General features: G+C 39.1%; 1 protein-coding gene across 1 annotated transcript in view; it reads right to left on the bottom strand.

Annotated features, from left to right (window-relative positions):
* LOC134870249 (inactive N-acetylated-alpha-linked acidic dipeptidase-like protein 2) overlaps positions 1–14401 on the bottom strand; it is a 555262-nt gene that overhangs the window by 121081 nt on the left and 419780 nt on the right. Inside the window, exon 13 of the mRNA XM_063892353.1 lies at positions 12664–12810. Within this exon, the coding sequence (XP_063748423.1) occupies positions 12664–12810 (147 nt within the window). The remainder of the gene's footprint in view (positions 1–12663; positions 12811–14401) is intronic.

The raw sequence follows: 14401 nt of genomic DNA, 5'->3' as shown, positions 1-14401 counted from the left end.
ACAAATGTATCCCTATTAATCACATTACCAAGTTTGATCGAAACTTCCTCCTGTATTTCGAACGTGGATGTTCAACATGAATGCATGGTAGTGAAAAGCAAGAGCAAGCAGATAAGATAAAGTGGATTGTTATTTATCATCGTGGGGAAATTCAGGAGTTTAAATCAATGACACAAGCTACATGTAAAACACAACATAGCTCATCAAAACATTTGTGTGGGCGACAGACTTTTTCTCGTCTTGATGTTCTCGATGAACTTATACATACCGGACAACCAATGTTAACACTATTTAATCACAGCAACAAGTTTAACACAAACTTCCTGCCACAATTCCGGCACGGATGTTAACCATGAATTGCACAGCGGAAAATTGTCACACGGCTACATGTATGGCACTGACTGGAGACCATGCAATTCATTAAACAACATTGGATCTTAGAACAGCAACTTGCATTGGAATTTTTAAAAGTTAATTCAAGACCTATCTTTTTAATTCGGCTTTTAATTTGGGGCTATTGTAATTTTAATAGTATCCAAGTTCATGTTTTATTGTTTTATGGTTCTGTGATAGAACTCTTCCTGTTTGTTTACACGTTGTTTTAATTTATATTCCTTACTTTTTATTGTCATTTTCTGTCATACTCTGTAAAACACTTCTAATAAATCCTAATAAACATATCAGTACATACATTGCAATTGAGAGTACTCTTGACAGAGATTTATCAAATTGAATATGGTAATGATTCATATATGCTAACATCCCATCGTCTTACTCTTACTTCATCACCTTTTCCACATCTTCACTCTCACCTTCCATCCACTCCACGAACTGTATTTATATGCTCTCACACCCTCACTCATCCCCCATCTTCAAAGTGGAATTACCTCGAGTTAGAGGTATGGAGATATACATGTGTGTGTGTGTGTGTGTGTGTGTGTGTGTGTGTGTGTGTGGGTGTGGGTGTGTTTGTGTGTGTGTGTGTGTGTGTGGGTGTGGGTGTGGGTGTGTTTGTGTGTGCGAATGGGTGTGTGTTAGCGGGCCTCAGTGTGCGTGACTGCTCTCTGGTATCATCTCCATTTGAAGCACCAAAAGGTGTTTCTGCCTGACAGCTGTGCAGGGGGGGGAGCTGGGTCCAGATACAATATCCTTCCATCATTCCTCATCAGCCTCACACTTCCAGGTCGGTTCTGGGCCGAACTGATTTCTACTGCTGCTTAACAAGACGCCATTTAAGGTGTTTTACAGCTCAACATGAATATTTGAAATGGACCAAATGCCACTGTAAATTGGTGTAATAAAACAGTATTTCTCCTATGATAGATTACGACCTGATGCTTCTGGAACACTGCTGAGGGAAATTGCTGCCAAACACATAGCAGCTTGTCAAATATGCGATAAATGACGTGTTTATGGATGTATAGTGTAATATCTTACTTTCCACTCCACTGCCACTTGTCACATTGCCACTTGTCATATTTCCACATCTCTGCGAGCCATATTTCACACGGGTCACACTGGAAAGCATCCACGCGTCTTGGAGATTCAATTGGTTCTATGAACTTAGTGGCCTGCTAATATCATGGTTGTGGTCGTCAGTCACAATAGCTTTCCAAACAAACCAGCCAGCCAACTGTCAGTCAGCATCCAGCTGACAGTAAACAAGCTGACAGCAGTAATTCTCACTGAAGACTCCACACCCTGACTCTCTGCCTTGCTACTTCCTGCATAAACACTAGTTGTGTCTTAAGCCGCCCTGGCAAATAACTGTCTTCCACCAATCAGAAGGCTAGTGGTTAGATCCCCAGCCCCTGCAGGCAATATGTCAATGTATCCTTGTGCAAGATACTTGAAGCCCAAATTGCTCCTGATAGCAATGCCAACTGTGTTTGAATGTTGTTCTTCTGAGCATGTATGGCAGCTTCTGCATGAATGTGTGTGAACGGGTTAATGCTGACTTTACATAGAAAACAGTTTGAGATATATAAATGCTGTCATTTTACCATTTAGCTTCCTCTCTACAGGGATTAGCCAATTTACACATCAAGTTAGTTGTCAGGACCATATTTCCTGTGATCAATAACAATGTCAACTCTGCAGTATTTGGCTGGATTTCAACAGAGAACCCAAGGAACACTGGGATTTTAGCCTTTGTAGACCATACATTCAGAGAAACCTAAATCCGAATCAGAACTCCGTTATTAGTCTCACAGTGGGGAAACGAACATATTAGTATATAGAAAGAAGCACACATTAGTTAAACTAGAATAAAGAAGGTAAGTAAGTACACATCCGTGGCAATATATACCTACAGTATATATACTGCAGGTAAGGGAAAACCCCCCAAAAGCACTATAGGACCTGTTTTAGCAGCTTAACCAGTGTGCCAATAAAACACTTTACTTTATGATAGGCTGTAATTCAAATCTTTGAGTTCTTCATTGTGTTTATAAATTCATATATTTTTTACCCCTAAATGAGCTCTCTGTGGCACAAGGACAACATCTCCTTGTGGAAACCTTATCTGGTGTGTTATACACATTTTTCCCTTGTGTACTTTTGTAGAAATACAGATATTTTGTAGACATTTCATGTATGTACAAATGTTTCAAAGGAGACATTTTATTGCCGTTAGGTTTATCCTCCGGTATATACTGCTTGGACATTTTGTCTTTGACAATAAAGAAGGTTTCTCAACAGGATTTACAAACCACACTTGTCTCCACTTGGCAGCTACAAGACAGGAGGTTACAAAATCAACACCTGAGGGCATCAACAATGCACAACTGCCAGGTGGACTCCTGACTAAACCAACAGAAGGTAAATAGTAATGCACAAGGAAAAGGTGAACAGTGGGGAGGCTGATTTACTGTGTTGTTTTTTCAGCTGCAGAGGGCTCATTCTAGGGGTCACAATGGGCAAGACGGCAAATAATGGTGGCATTTATTTGGAGCTACATTTAGTTTTGTTTAAACAAATTAAAGATATGAATTTCAGCCTGTCAAATGGTAAAGTGCTTTATATGCACACGGTTAAAACTCTTCAAGAAGATAATTATAGCTGTTGTTTTAGAGGAAATTAAACCAGGAACGCACAATTTGTTGTCATGGCGGATATATCTACTGATACCATAATTTGAAGAAGAAGAAGACAAACTTTATTAATCCCTTACAGAGAAATGTATTTCCCCACTCTGTAGTGTTTACACACATTACACACAGGGAGGATCCATGCACAGATGATATACATGCACAAACACAACCACACACATGTGGGAGAGGTGGCAGAGCAGGGAGGCTGCCATGTACCCGGCGCCAGCGAGCAGTTCCAGGGTTTGGTGCCTTGCTCAGGGGCACCTCGGCAGTGGCTCAGGAGGAGAACTGGCACCTTTCCAGCTACCAGCTCACTCCATTTTCTTGGTTCAATCGGGGCGTCAACCAGCGACCCTTTGAACCCCAGTCCAAGCCCTTACAGACTAAGCCACTGCCGCCGAGTTGTGATTCAGACAGTAACGCTGTCAAACCAAGTTTAAGGATGTCACCGAAGCCGAGAGGGCAGAAGATGTCAGAGCCCAGGTTCTTACATTTTTTTAAAGACATAATTATCTGCAGAGGGCTGCAGTAATGGCCTCCGGTCTAAGCGGAGTACATGCCAAAGTTAAGATGAAGATCCCTGGCTCTGAGAGGACTTTGCTCTCCCAGCCTGAAAGTGGCCCCGGACCACGAAGCAGCGGAGATGACAGGATGTCAAATATTCTCCTCACATGTCACCGGCCTGTCGGAGTTCTTTTCCGGGCAGTCAGAGCCAATATCACTGCTTGATGACATGTCTACTCCTACGCATGGCACTGACAGGATTTTATTTCAAGATTTCTGTCATGTGGAAAGATGCCTTATAAAGTTTTTAGAAAGTACAGTTTTACATGGCACTAATTATGATGACAATAACGTGGGAACCTTGTTCTCTGGGCCAACTTTTTGGACATTCATGTTTTTCTTCCATATTGTGGATATGTGCTTCTCTGTGGTGTTGAGTTTGTTAATACAAACTGTGATCAATTCTTCAAAGCCCTTTTTGTCATAACTTAAAAGGCATCAGGTAATTAAACACCATAATCAACATCTTGATCAGACAATGAGGCATACAATAATACAATTATAATGTATGATATAGTAATATATAAAATAATATATATTCAGATAAAAACAACATTGGTTTTGGCTGGATCCAAAGACATGTTCAATTTGATATGATGACTGCAAAAGGGGATTTTACAGTGTAATAACACAATGTTAAAAAAAAAAAGGATTGAGTAAGATTCAATAAAGAGTTATGACTTCTCCTTGATTAAGACTGGACACAATGTGTTTCGAGTTATTATAAACTAAAACTACACAAATTATATTTAAGATAGAAACTAATACAAAGCAACTCAAATAAAAAGCTGTTTCATTTCAGGAGTAACAATCACATGAATTCAGGCCCTAATTACAGTGTGGAAAAGTATATAAGAACAAACACAGATCAGAGTGATTGAGATTGGATCCGTCTCCCAGGAGACACTGACTAACTAGATACATAATTATCAACACAATTACAACCAAAGCCAAAAGGAACACTGCTTCATTTTGATGCACCAAACTGCTTTTAAATTAGTCAACCATGCTCCTCAAAACAAACTATATCCTGCCTCCACTCTCCTATGCAAATGAACATCTCTGTGATGCCTCAGCCATCTTAAAACAAGCGTGAAAAAACTTTCTAAAACAAACTTTGTACAATTATCGCAGGAGGTGAATAATCACAGGACAGCGTATGGAACGTTATGACTGCACGGAGGAGAATCTTCATATGGTGAGAGGAAAAACAGCTGCTAAACGAGAAAACAAATGTTTAACGAAGCCCACTCCTGCGACACAACATCTGGTGGTTTCCCAACACATTACCAGCACCGCAACTCTGTTTATTGGGCGTACGAGGATGAATGAATACAATTACACTCAACAGTAGATCACATATAGTGGTCTGTTTGGAATTGAACAATGCTGGAACACAGACGCGGAGGTTGCACCGTGTGGTTGGGACCATATGTATGTGCTTCAGTAGATTACTTAAATGAGTTCAGTACGCTCTCCTGTGTCTTCAATAATCTCTGCTCCCTCAGCTTTCGGTCTCAATATAGCACAGAACTTTCTTTACTTTTCTGTATTTAAGATAACATCGCTCATATAATCACACATTCAAAAAAGGAGCGTGTGACATTAATTGCTCTTAAGAGACAAAATGCATCTGTTTCTGAAGATTCTAGATTTAACAATGCAGAAATATGCATATGGATATGTTCATCCCCTTTTTCAGTTTGGTTCTCATTCTGCTGGTTCTTATCTGTTAATATACACATAAATGAATATGTTGAAATAGTAGACTTTATACATATTTTGTTATATTACCGCTTTTTCATAATAACAAACGCTTCTTTTTGCCGCTGCTTTTAATTGAACTATTCTTACCTAACATTGCACTGTAACGTTTATTCATGTATTTTATACCTGTTACATTTATTTTATTATATTTGCTTTTTAATGGCTGGTTTTGAATGCCATTTTATAATGTGTTTCTGCTGCACTCTTTCTTAATGCTCTCAATGTATTTTATTTTTGTAAAGCACTTTGATTTGCCTTGTGTTGAAATGTGATATATAAATAAACTTGCCTTGCCTTGACTATTGTGTCTTTTGGGGTTAACCCTTTCCTGTAGTGTATTATATAGGTTTTTGGGCATGTTACTGGTCTGCAAAGACTAAAATCCAAAAGTGTCTAAAGACCTTTTTGTCACAGACGAGGCACAAAATTCAAATATGAGCCATAAAAGGAACGTTACTGTGCCCCTTTAAGGGATTGTTGAGCTTATCACCATCTATTAGCATAATCATAAATGATTGTGTTCAACAGTAGATATTATATGTGTTTTAAATAAGAATGTATCTTTCATGAAATTAATCATGTGTCTGAGGTCACTGCTAGGTTACATTAGGCAGATTTTAACAGCTGTGACATCCATCCGTTGCACCTCTGTTTTTGGGATGGGCAGATGTTTCTGGTATTTCTGGCCAGCCTAAGAATCTGTTATATATGAAGACCCGGGAAGTGTTTGTTAGAACTGATGGTTGCATACAGCTTGATTTTCCCATGTAACATTAAAGCTCATTTGTATCATTTAATTTGATGTTGTTCACCTCATGATAGCTAACTCTTTTAGTTCACTCTTTGATTGAGCTTTAGAAATAAGTATTTTACCCAACAGAATAACTGTTTTTATTATACAGGTGGACCATTTTCAGCCAGATGACCATACAAAATGTTCAATGTTTTGAACTTCAAATCGATATTAAATTGCTTTAGTGATTATGAATATTGGACCACAAGCTTTCTAACATAGCCAAACATAAGTACCCCAAAGATAAGTCCTGACTTGAAATTGTTATGGTACATTTTATATATCCAAGATGCTACATTCATTACAAACATATTTATTTTAATCCACAGTTTTCGTGTATTATATAGGTATTGCCTTTCATTTATGTTGGGATTATTAGTCCAAAGAACGATATGCACACATATGTTAATCAACCTGCAGCCTCTGCATTGCCTTGGCATAGCTGATTACTACATTAACTTTGATTATATTACACACACCAGTCTGCCACAGAACAAACACACACTTCTACACACATCAGACAGGTGTGATATAACTTGGTTCCCTCATTTCACATTCAGGTGGAGGTACACATCACTGCTTGTCTGGCAGATATCTCAGAGTGTCTCTCTGAGCTGTGTTCCTTTGGGAGGAAGGAATGTCCACACTGAGAGCTGTCAATCACTATTGATAAACTTGATGCCAACAAGACAGGAACCTGGTTGTGTACTTGGGAATAGACAGGAACAGAGTTGTCCTTTCCTCAGTTGGGCGTTAGCCCAGATGCTCATCCGGACACATCTCCCGTAACTCGTCACGTATGGCAATGAATCCCGTGGCATCACAAGGTAAATGGACTGCATTAATATAACTTGTTTACAGTCTGACCCCCCCTGGGAGTGTTTTTACATATTCAAGTCAGCTTAGGCATATGCTGCCATACAAGGTGCCACTTGCTCAAGGAGACTCTCATGTACATACTCATACATACTATTGGAAGCAAATTTGAGATATTGCCCAAGGACACATTAACATATTGACTGCAGAGGCCCGAGAACTAACCTACTGGATATATATTAAGTGTTATAGTTTATGGTAATTTAAGTGGAAAAGTACATTTGAGACACAACAAGTTGGTTTCACTCACAACAAGACCTGCGCCTCCTGGAAGAATTTCCTGTTTGTTTATTTGTCTACTTAAGTCAGTGCCCATCTTCTGCCACAAGCTAAATACAGTACATACGTAAACAACACCAGGACACATTAACCTGTTGTGTTTGACAGTCGTTTAAACAAAAAAAAACATCTTATTTATCCAAAAAAGAACATTTTAAATATTGACATTTTTCGACTTAACAACTCACTTGCCATGCTCCACCTAAATCAAACATGTGAACTGTTAAGCTTATTGTAATTAAATAGAAGACCACTACATTAGGAACCACTCTAAAACTAAAGGTATTTATATACAGGACTGTGCAAAAGTCTTGGGCAGGCGTGAAAAAATGATTTAAACTAAGAATGCTTTCAAACATATAATTGAAAATTGTTTATTTTTATCAATTTACAAAATAATACGTGAGGGAAGAAAATGAAACATCTAAATCAAATCAATATCAGGTGTAACTACCCTTTGTTTTCCAACTAGCATTAATTCCTATAGGTACACTTGCACACAGTCAGGGATTTTGTAGGATTATACTCAGGTGTATGATCAAACAATTATACCGATCAAGTCCTAATGATCGAAAACGTCACGTAGGTTGAAAAACAGTCATTTACTGAAACAGAAACAGCTTTTTAGGAGGCTTAAAACTGGGTTAGGAACAGCCAGACTCTGCTACCAAGGTGAGGTTGTCGAAGACAGTTTCATGTCACAGGTCATACACCATGGCAAGACAAAACACAGCAACAAGACACATAGTTAATCTGCATCAGCAATGTCTTACCCAGACAAGGAATTCAAAGCAGACTGGGGTTTCAAGATGTGTTGTTCAAGCTCTTTTGAAGAAGCATAAAGAAACGGGCAACGTTCAGGATCGTAGCAGAGTGCAGCAGATGAAAAACACATCAAGCGTATTTCCCTACGAAATCGGAAGATGTCCAGCAGTGCCATCAGCTCAGAACGGGCAGAAACCAGTTGGACACCCATCTACTGTCCGGAGAAGTCTGGCCAGAAGTGGTCTTCATGGAAATGTTGCAGCCAAAAAGACATACCCCTGACATGGTAGCAAAGCCAAGCGACTTGACTATGCACAAACACATAGGAACTGGGGTGCAGAAAAATGAGTCAAAATGGGAAATAATTGGCTGGATAACCAGTCAGTTGGACTGCTGGAGGACTCGAGAGCGGTACATAAATGAGTGTATGAAGGCAACAGTGAAGCATGGTAGAGTTTCCTAGCAAGTTTGAGGCTGCATTTCTGCAAATGGAGTAGGATATTTGGTCAGCTGAGTTCCTTCAATAGCTGAGTGCAAGTGTACCTAGAAGACCTGATGCTGTTGAAGGCAGATGGTGGTCACACCAAATATTGATTTCATTTTATTAATTGATGAAAATAAACGAATGAACACTTCCATTTTTGAAAGCATGCTTAATGTACAGCTTTCTTCACGCCTGCATACAACTTTTGCACAGTACTGTACATCTGAGGTGTCGTCATTGGGTTAGGAAAGAGGAAGTCCAGCGTAATTTTGAAGATTTTCTCATTATTGGTGAAATAATCTAGAGTAATAATCTGAAAGAAACAATCCCTTTTGGATGTAATTATCGTTCCAATAAATGTGGTGGAATAGAGGATAAGCAACATCACATTCATATACTCAAGTACAATTACCAGAAAATGCTATGTAAATTCAGTTTCTGACTAAATCTGCAGTTATCGACCATTACAAACATTCTATACTTTCTTTTTGGGTAGGAGAGAATATGAAAATCAGTACCGCAGCTCTGCTGCTGCCTCCTCTTCAAAATAAGGAGCATTCACCATGACAACACTGATAATGTGTCATAGCATGAAATCATATCTCTCCCACACACAATCTGTGTGTGGGAGAGATATGACTAACACAGTACATGACTGTTAAAAAGATACAAATGTTAAAAAAATAACTTGGAGAAATATCGGCTTATCATTTCACAAACGGACAGTGTTGTTGGGGTGAAAGATGACAAAAGCAGACTTAATAATGATGTTTTTTCTATGTCCTAGGACAAATGTCGTTCAAATCTTACTTTTTAGCCCACACTAGCTACAAACAAGAAACCAGTGTGGCAACAACATTAACCCAAGGAGCAGAGCGAGGATACACTGCTACACACTTCTGAAACAAAGCCCCCACCTTTGCACATATTTGTCATTAAATAGATCAAGAGGAGAGTAGTGACGGGGGTGGGATAATGCATGCAGGTCACTACTCAAGATACCTCCTTCACGCCTACAGGGTGTCTGACCTTTCTCTTCACAGTTGAGTTCATCATCTGAGATATATCGTGGCCTCATATTCACTGAGCGTCTGAGAGTAGATAAAAGTTTAAACCTGGCTCGAGTGATGTACGCTTGGCCTTCTGTTAGGCCTGGAGGTAGAGGCATTTTATTAACTTTTCTAAGTATAAAGTGATTGCTATCGGTGCAGATATTTCCGAGCTCTCCACAGGTGTTCTAACCCCTTCTGAGTCACCGGGGAGTTTGAATTCTGACAAACAGTCCGGTTAAGTCTGGGTGTCCAAATGTATTCTCATTGAGATTGCCTCCTAAGTTAAGTCATAAGTTAGCAAAATAAATCAAAGAAGGTCTATTATGCTTGATACTTGAATATGCTGGAAAAAAACAGCCTCCATCAGAGCAGACCATAGGGTTTTATTTATTTTGTTGCAAAAAGTGTTGGCTGCTCATTCCTTTAAACAGAAGCTTCAGATAGCTTTTAGTAAGAGGAAATAAAGGGTATATTTCAAGCTGGTTATGTAAAGACGTTTTTTTTCATCGACAAAGATTTGTTATAAAAAGGTTTTCAACTTAAACTGAGCGAAAGAGGGCTTACTAACACATGAACAGAATCAATAAGGGAATGATTGAATGACTATATAGATTGTATTTGGTGACATTGTTTTTTCTTGCAATGAAACACTTAAACTCGTAAGCTCCTGTCTCCAGTCTTTTTCTTGAGATTTAGGGGCAATAAAGTCATGAAATGATTTTGGAAGTTTTAGCAACAACAACTTCACACAAATCATGTTTATAATTGTATTAATTTAGTCATTTAAAATTATGATAGAGGATTAATAGTGTAACAGTGTATTCCTTAACACTGGCAGTATAACAACCATTGGTTAAGATGAAAATGGTCTAGTTGTATAAAAGATTAATGTGATATGTTTAATGGAGGTGTACCAAAGGTTTGTATTTACGTGCCCAGTTATAGCAGATAGCAAGGGAATAGGTTTTGTTTCAACACTTTGAGAGGGACAAGTTGGTGCTATGGGCGGCATTTTTGGGAGTATGAGTCTCTTCTATCAGTTCGTCAAAATAAAAGTCCTCTGCTACTTTCTTTGGGTGGGATGAATGGACACTGTCTAAATGTCGAGGGTGATATGTCCACTGTGATTTGCACCGAGTCCCTCATAAATAAAGTCAAATAAAAAAAGTGAGCCCATAATATTGCATAATACTTCACACAATCACCGTTTCATTAGCTAAGCATTTAACTTAGGCACATTTGATGAATACGATCATGAAATATCAATCTTTATTTTATTCAACCCTAACCCTAAGGTGTAGGGTTCAAGGCACTGACCATTAATTTCTATTTAAAACTCATACTGTGTGGCAGAAATATCTGTACAGTAGTCAGGATTTTAACTGACCGAAAACAGTTCCTGATTCTCAAACAAATTGAACAGTACTACTCTCTTTTTGAAGGCATGTATTGCCGAAAATGTGTTACCTGTTCTCGCTCTGCTTTTCCAAAGACTCAGTAGATAAATTAAATAATACTGGAAATGGGATTACTCATTGATCTTTAACACTACAGTTCAGAGAGAATACTAATGAGCTTATGCTAATGTGTGCATACTGGACTTCCCCCAAAGAGAGCCAAGACTATTTACTGTATATATCAGACTGTTCTCAATTAAACCAGGGTTCCCTTTTTTTATTCTGAAGCCTGCAGATGTCACCCTCCAATACCTATTATTTTCAGGTTGTGAGGATGCCTCGGGGGCGGATAAACATCATGAAGATCTTTCGCACTGATTAGACACGAAGTTGCCGTCCTAGCCAGAAGTTCCGAATTTGAGTGGGCCGACTTAGGTTGGGCTAAATCTTTGTGTTTCCACCCCAAGGCGGTACAACAAACATCAATACTGCATTTTTAGCAGAGGTAAATGGGGCATGCATAATTTGTAAGCCCTGTCAAGTGTATGTCTTGCTTGTGTAGAGAAATAATCTATATTGCTGTGTGTCAAGTCTGCAAATGATCTTGACACATCTAAATAACATGATTAGTCTCATTGGCAGCAGCTGCTTGTTATCACGTCCCTTCCCCAATGTTTGAGATCTGGACAAATTGCTGCGGTGACAAGTGTAGTTGTACTTACCGATGACAGTTTTCTTCAGATTTTTATACACACTGACTACTGACAGGTGCGTGCATCTTCCCAGGAAAGATTTGATTTCAAATTAAGAGCTAAAGACAAACAACTTGTGGCCCATGGATAACAGCAGTTCCAAATAAATCTGTTCACAGCTGGGAAACAAGGTGTGACTGTGTCTTGCATGAATTAGTGTAGATTCCATGCACTGCAGTGATCGCACCCATTAGCATAACTCAATTAATCAAGCTCAGTCATTATATGTATGTAATGAAAGCCTAAACACTGTCCTAGTTAATGCTGAGATGCCTGGCAATGTCATTTCACTTTTAAGATCCCATTCCCATATCCTTTTTTAAAAGGATTTGTACTTGTTTATGGAATATTGTCTTAACATAGTAAACCACTCATTCCTGATAGGTGTCTTTCCAAATGCCAGAAAAACTGCTTTAGTGAAAGCCATGCTGAAGCAAAACAGTTGCCTTGAATTTGAAAAACTTCTGACAGTATCCGATACGCCTAAGTAAACTGATTAAAGTTTTAGAGAATCAGTTGTAAGATTTGGTTTCTGTGCTAATCATAGTACCCGATAAAGCATTAGTAAAGATCATAAATTACCTCAGATGTAATGCAGAAAACAGCAAGCTGTTAGATTAGGTTATAACTGACATAAACACTGCTTTTGATACTGTAGATCATATAAGTATTTTAAGTAGACTCCAACATCTTGTTGGCATTCCTTGTACTGTTTCTAAATGGCTTAGATCTTACCTTACTGAACATACCACCATCATATCACTCAAGTGAGGCAATGAGAGGGTTTGTCTAAAATGCCATGGGTGTGCAAAATGAGAGCAGTGGAAGTGGAGTGTGAGTACCTCTTCTGCTTTGGTCTGCTCAAAGGCGAACTCCACGGTGGGCACCGCCAGTTGGTTGGCAAAGAAATTCACATCTCCAGGCAACTGCAGCGAGCTGACGTTGGGTCCAGGGCAGTTCCCCCCACGGATGCAACTCAGCAGCTGTCTCTAACAGAGAGGACACACAAAAACAAGACAAAATACCATTGAGATGAGAGAAGTTTACTTGCCACTAGTTGACGAACCCTGTCCCAATTTTAAAAAGAAAACTGAGTTCTAGATAAAACTCTTGGACTCTTTAGTAAAACATGAACCCTGAATTGACATGTCAGGCACTGGTAAAGAGTTCCTATGATGTTTATCAGCATCTCTGTCGACTTCATCTGGAATAGTCAAGGACGAGCATAAATTGCACTAAAAACGGTACAGTGCTTAGAGCGGGGAGGGGGAGGCTGTGATTAACATTTGGCTGGCGGCTAATTGCACGATTCAAGGTTTTGTCACAGTTCTCCACAGCCTACATGCAGTTTGTCACCTGGGTTCAACCCTTCTCCACTGCTATTCCTAATTTAAAGAATAACAAGGCTGCCGTACAAAAAAAATGTGGTTAGAGGAAGGAAACAGAATGCAAGCGTCAATCAATTAGAGGCTTATCTCCACTGTCCACATCTGCTGAGCGCGCCTGCAGTCACCATGTTCTTCTGTCACATTGCATTTAATTAGTTTCTTTTTATCAAGGTCTGTCAAGGGGAGAGAGCTCTGGTGTCCAATCATCCCTGCCACTGTCACTGACACAATGTTGTCAACTTTTTCTATTTTAGTTTTTCTAAAGGCTGTTAGTTCTCTGAACACTGACTGTCGCTGTTCTCACGGAAACCGAACAAAGGTTAGTCAATAATACCTTTAACCTTGCCTCGACCTGGCAGCATGTACCTCGCTGGAACAATATTTCTAGCAGAAATTTTAAAAAAAGCTGGAAGGACAAAAGACATTTACATGCATATCAATATTCATGAAAGGCATTTCATTAGCCACTTATGGCTAATTGTGGGAGTTAACAGGGTGGGAATAAATGCTTGTTCATGTGTGCGCAATTTTAAAGTTGATTTATATATTCATAAGGGAAGCTTGCATCCAGAGGACAAACTTATCACAACATTGTTTTGCGTAACCAGCTTTCTCTTTGTTCACAGCACTTTATCCATAAAATTGCTATAGGTAAAGTTATTTAAATCCAAAACACAGAATTACCTCTTATAATTTAATGGAAATACGAATTTACTGGGTAATAAGCCTTGCAGTATCAGTAACTCAATGAAGTAAGAAAAAAAAACCAACTAAATTCCAATTACAAATGTCAGAATTTATAACAGCCAAGTAAATGCTCGCTGTTTTATTGACAAATTATCTCCGGGTTAAGTGCCAATGCGCACAAGCACTGACTACTTAACAATTACGATGAAGTCAAGGCAAGCCTATAAAGTCCAGAGCAAATCAACCAATGTAATCAGTTACCTGGAAATGCTGCTCACTTTAACTCTCTGACTACAGCTTTCAATCCCGAAAGCTGTCGCTATGCCTAGCAGTGAGGACTGTGTATTACTCCAGGAAGGAGTGGAGACTCTCTTCAGGGAGAACTAGTGAACATCTGTCTCCAACTCTGCAGTGAAATAAACTCTCACATTAGGCAACACAGCTGTTGTTTTGAATGTGTGTTACTTGGGCTCTGAACTGCCACATACCCATAGGTTCATGTGTT

Source organism: Eleginops maclovinus, chromosome 9 (genome assembly GCF_036324505.1).
Source record: "Eleginops maclovinus isolate JMC-PN-2008 ecotype Puerto Natales chromosome 9, JC_Emac_rtc_rv5, whole genome shotgun sequence".
NCBI lineage: Eukaryota > Metazoa > Chordata > Actinopteri > Perciformes > Eleginopidae > Eleginops > Eleginops maclovinus.
The sequence above is the reverse complement of the archived record's forward strand: the minus strand, read 5'-3'. Positions and strand labels throughout refer to the sequence as shown.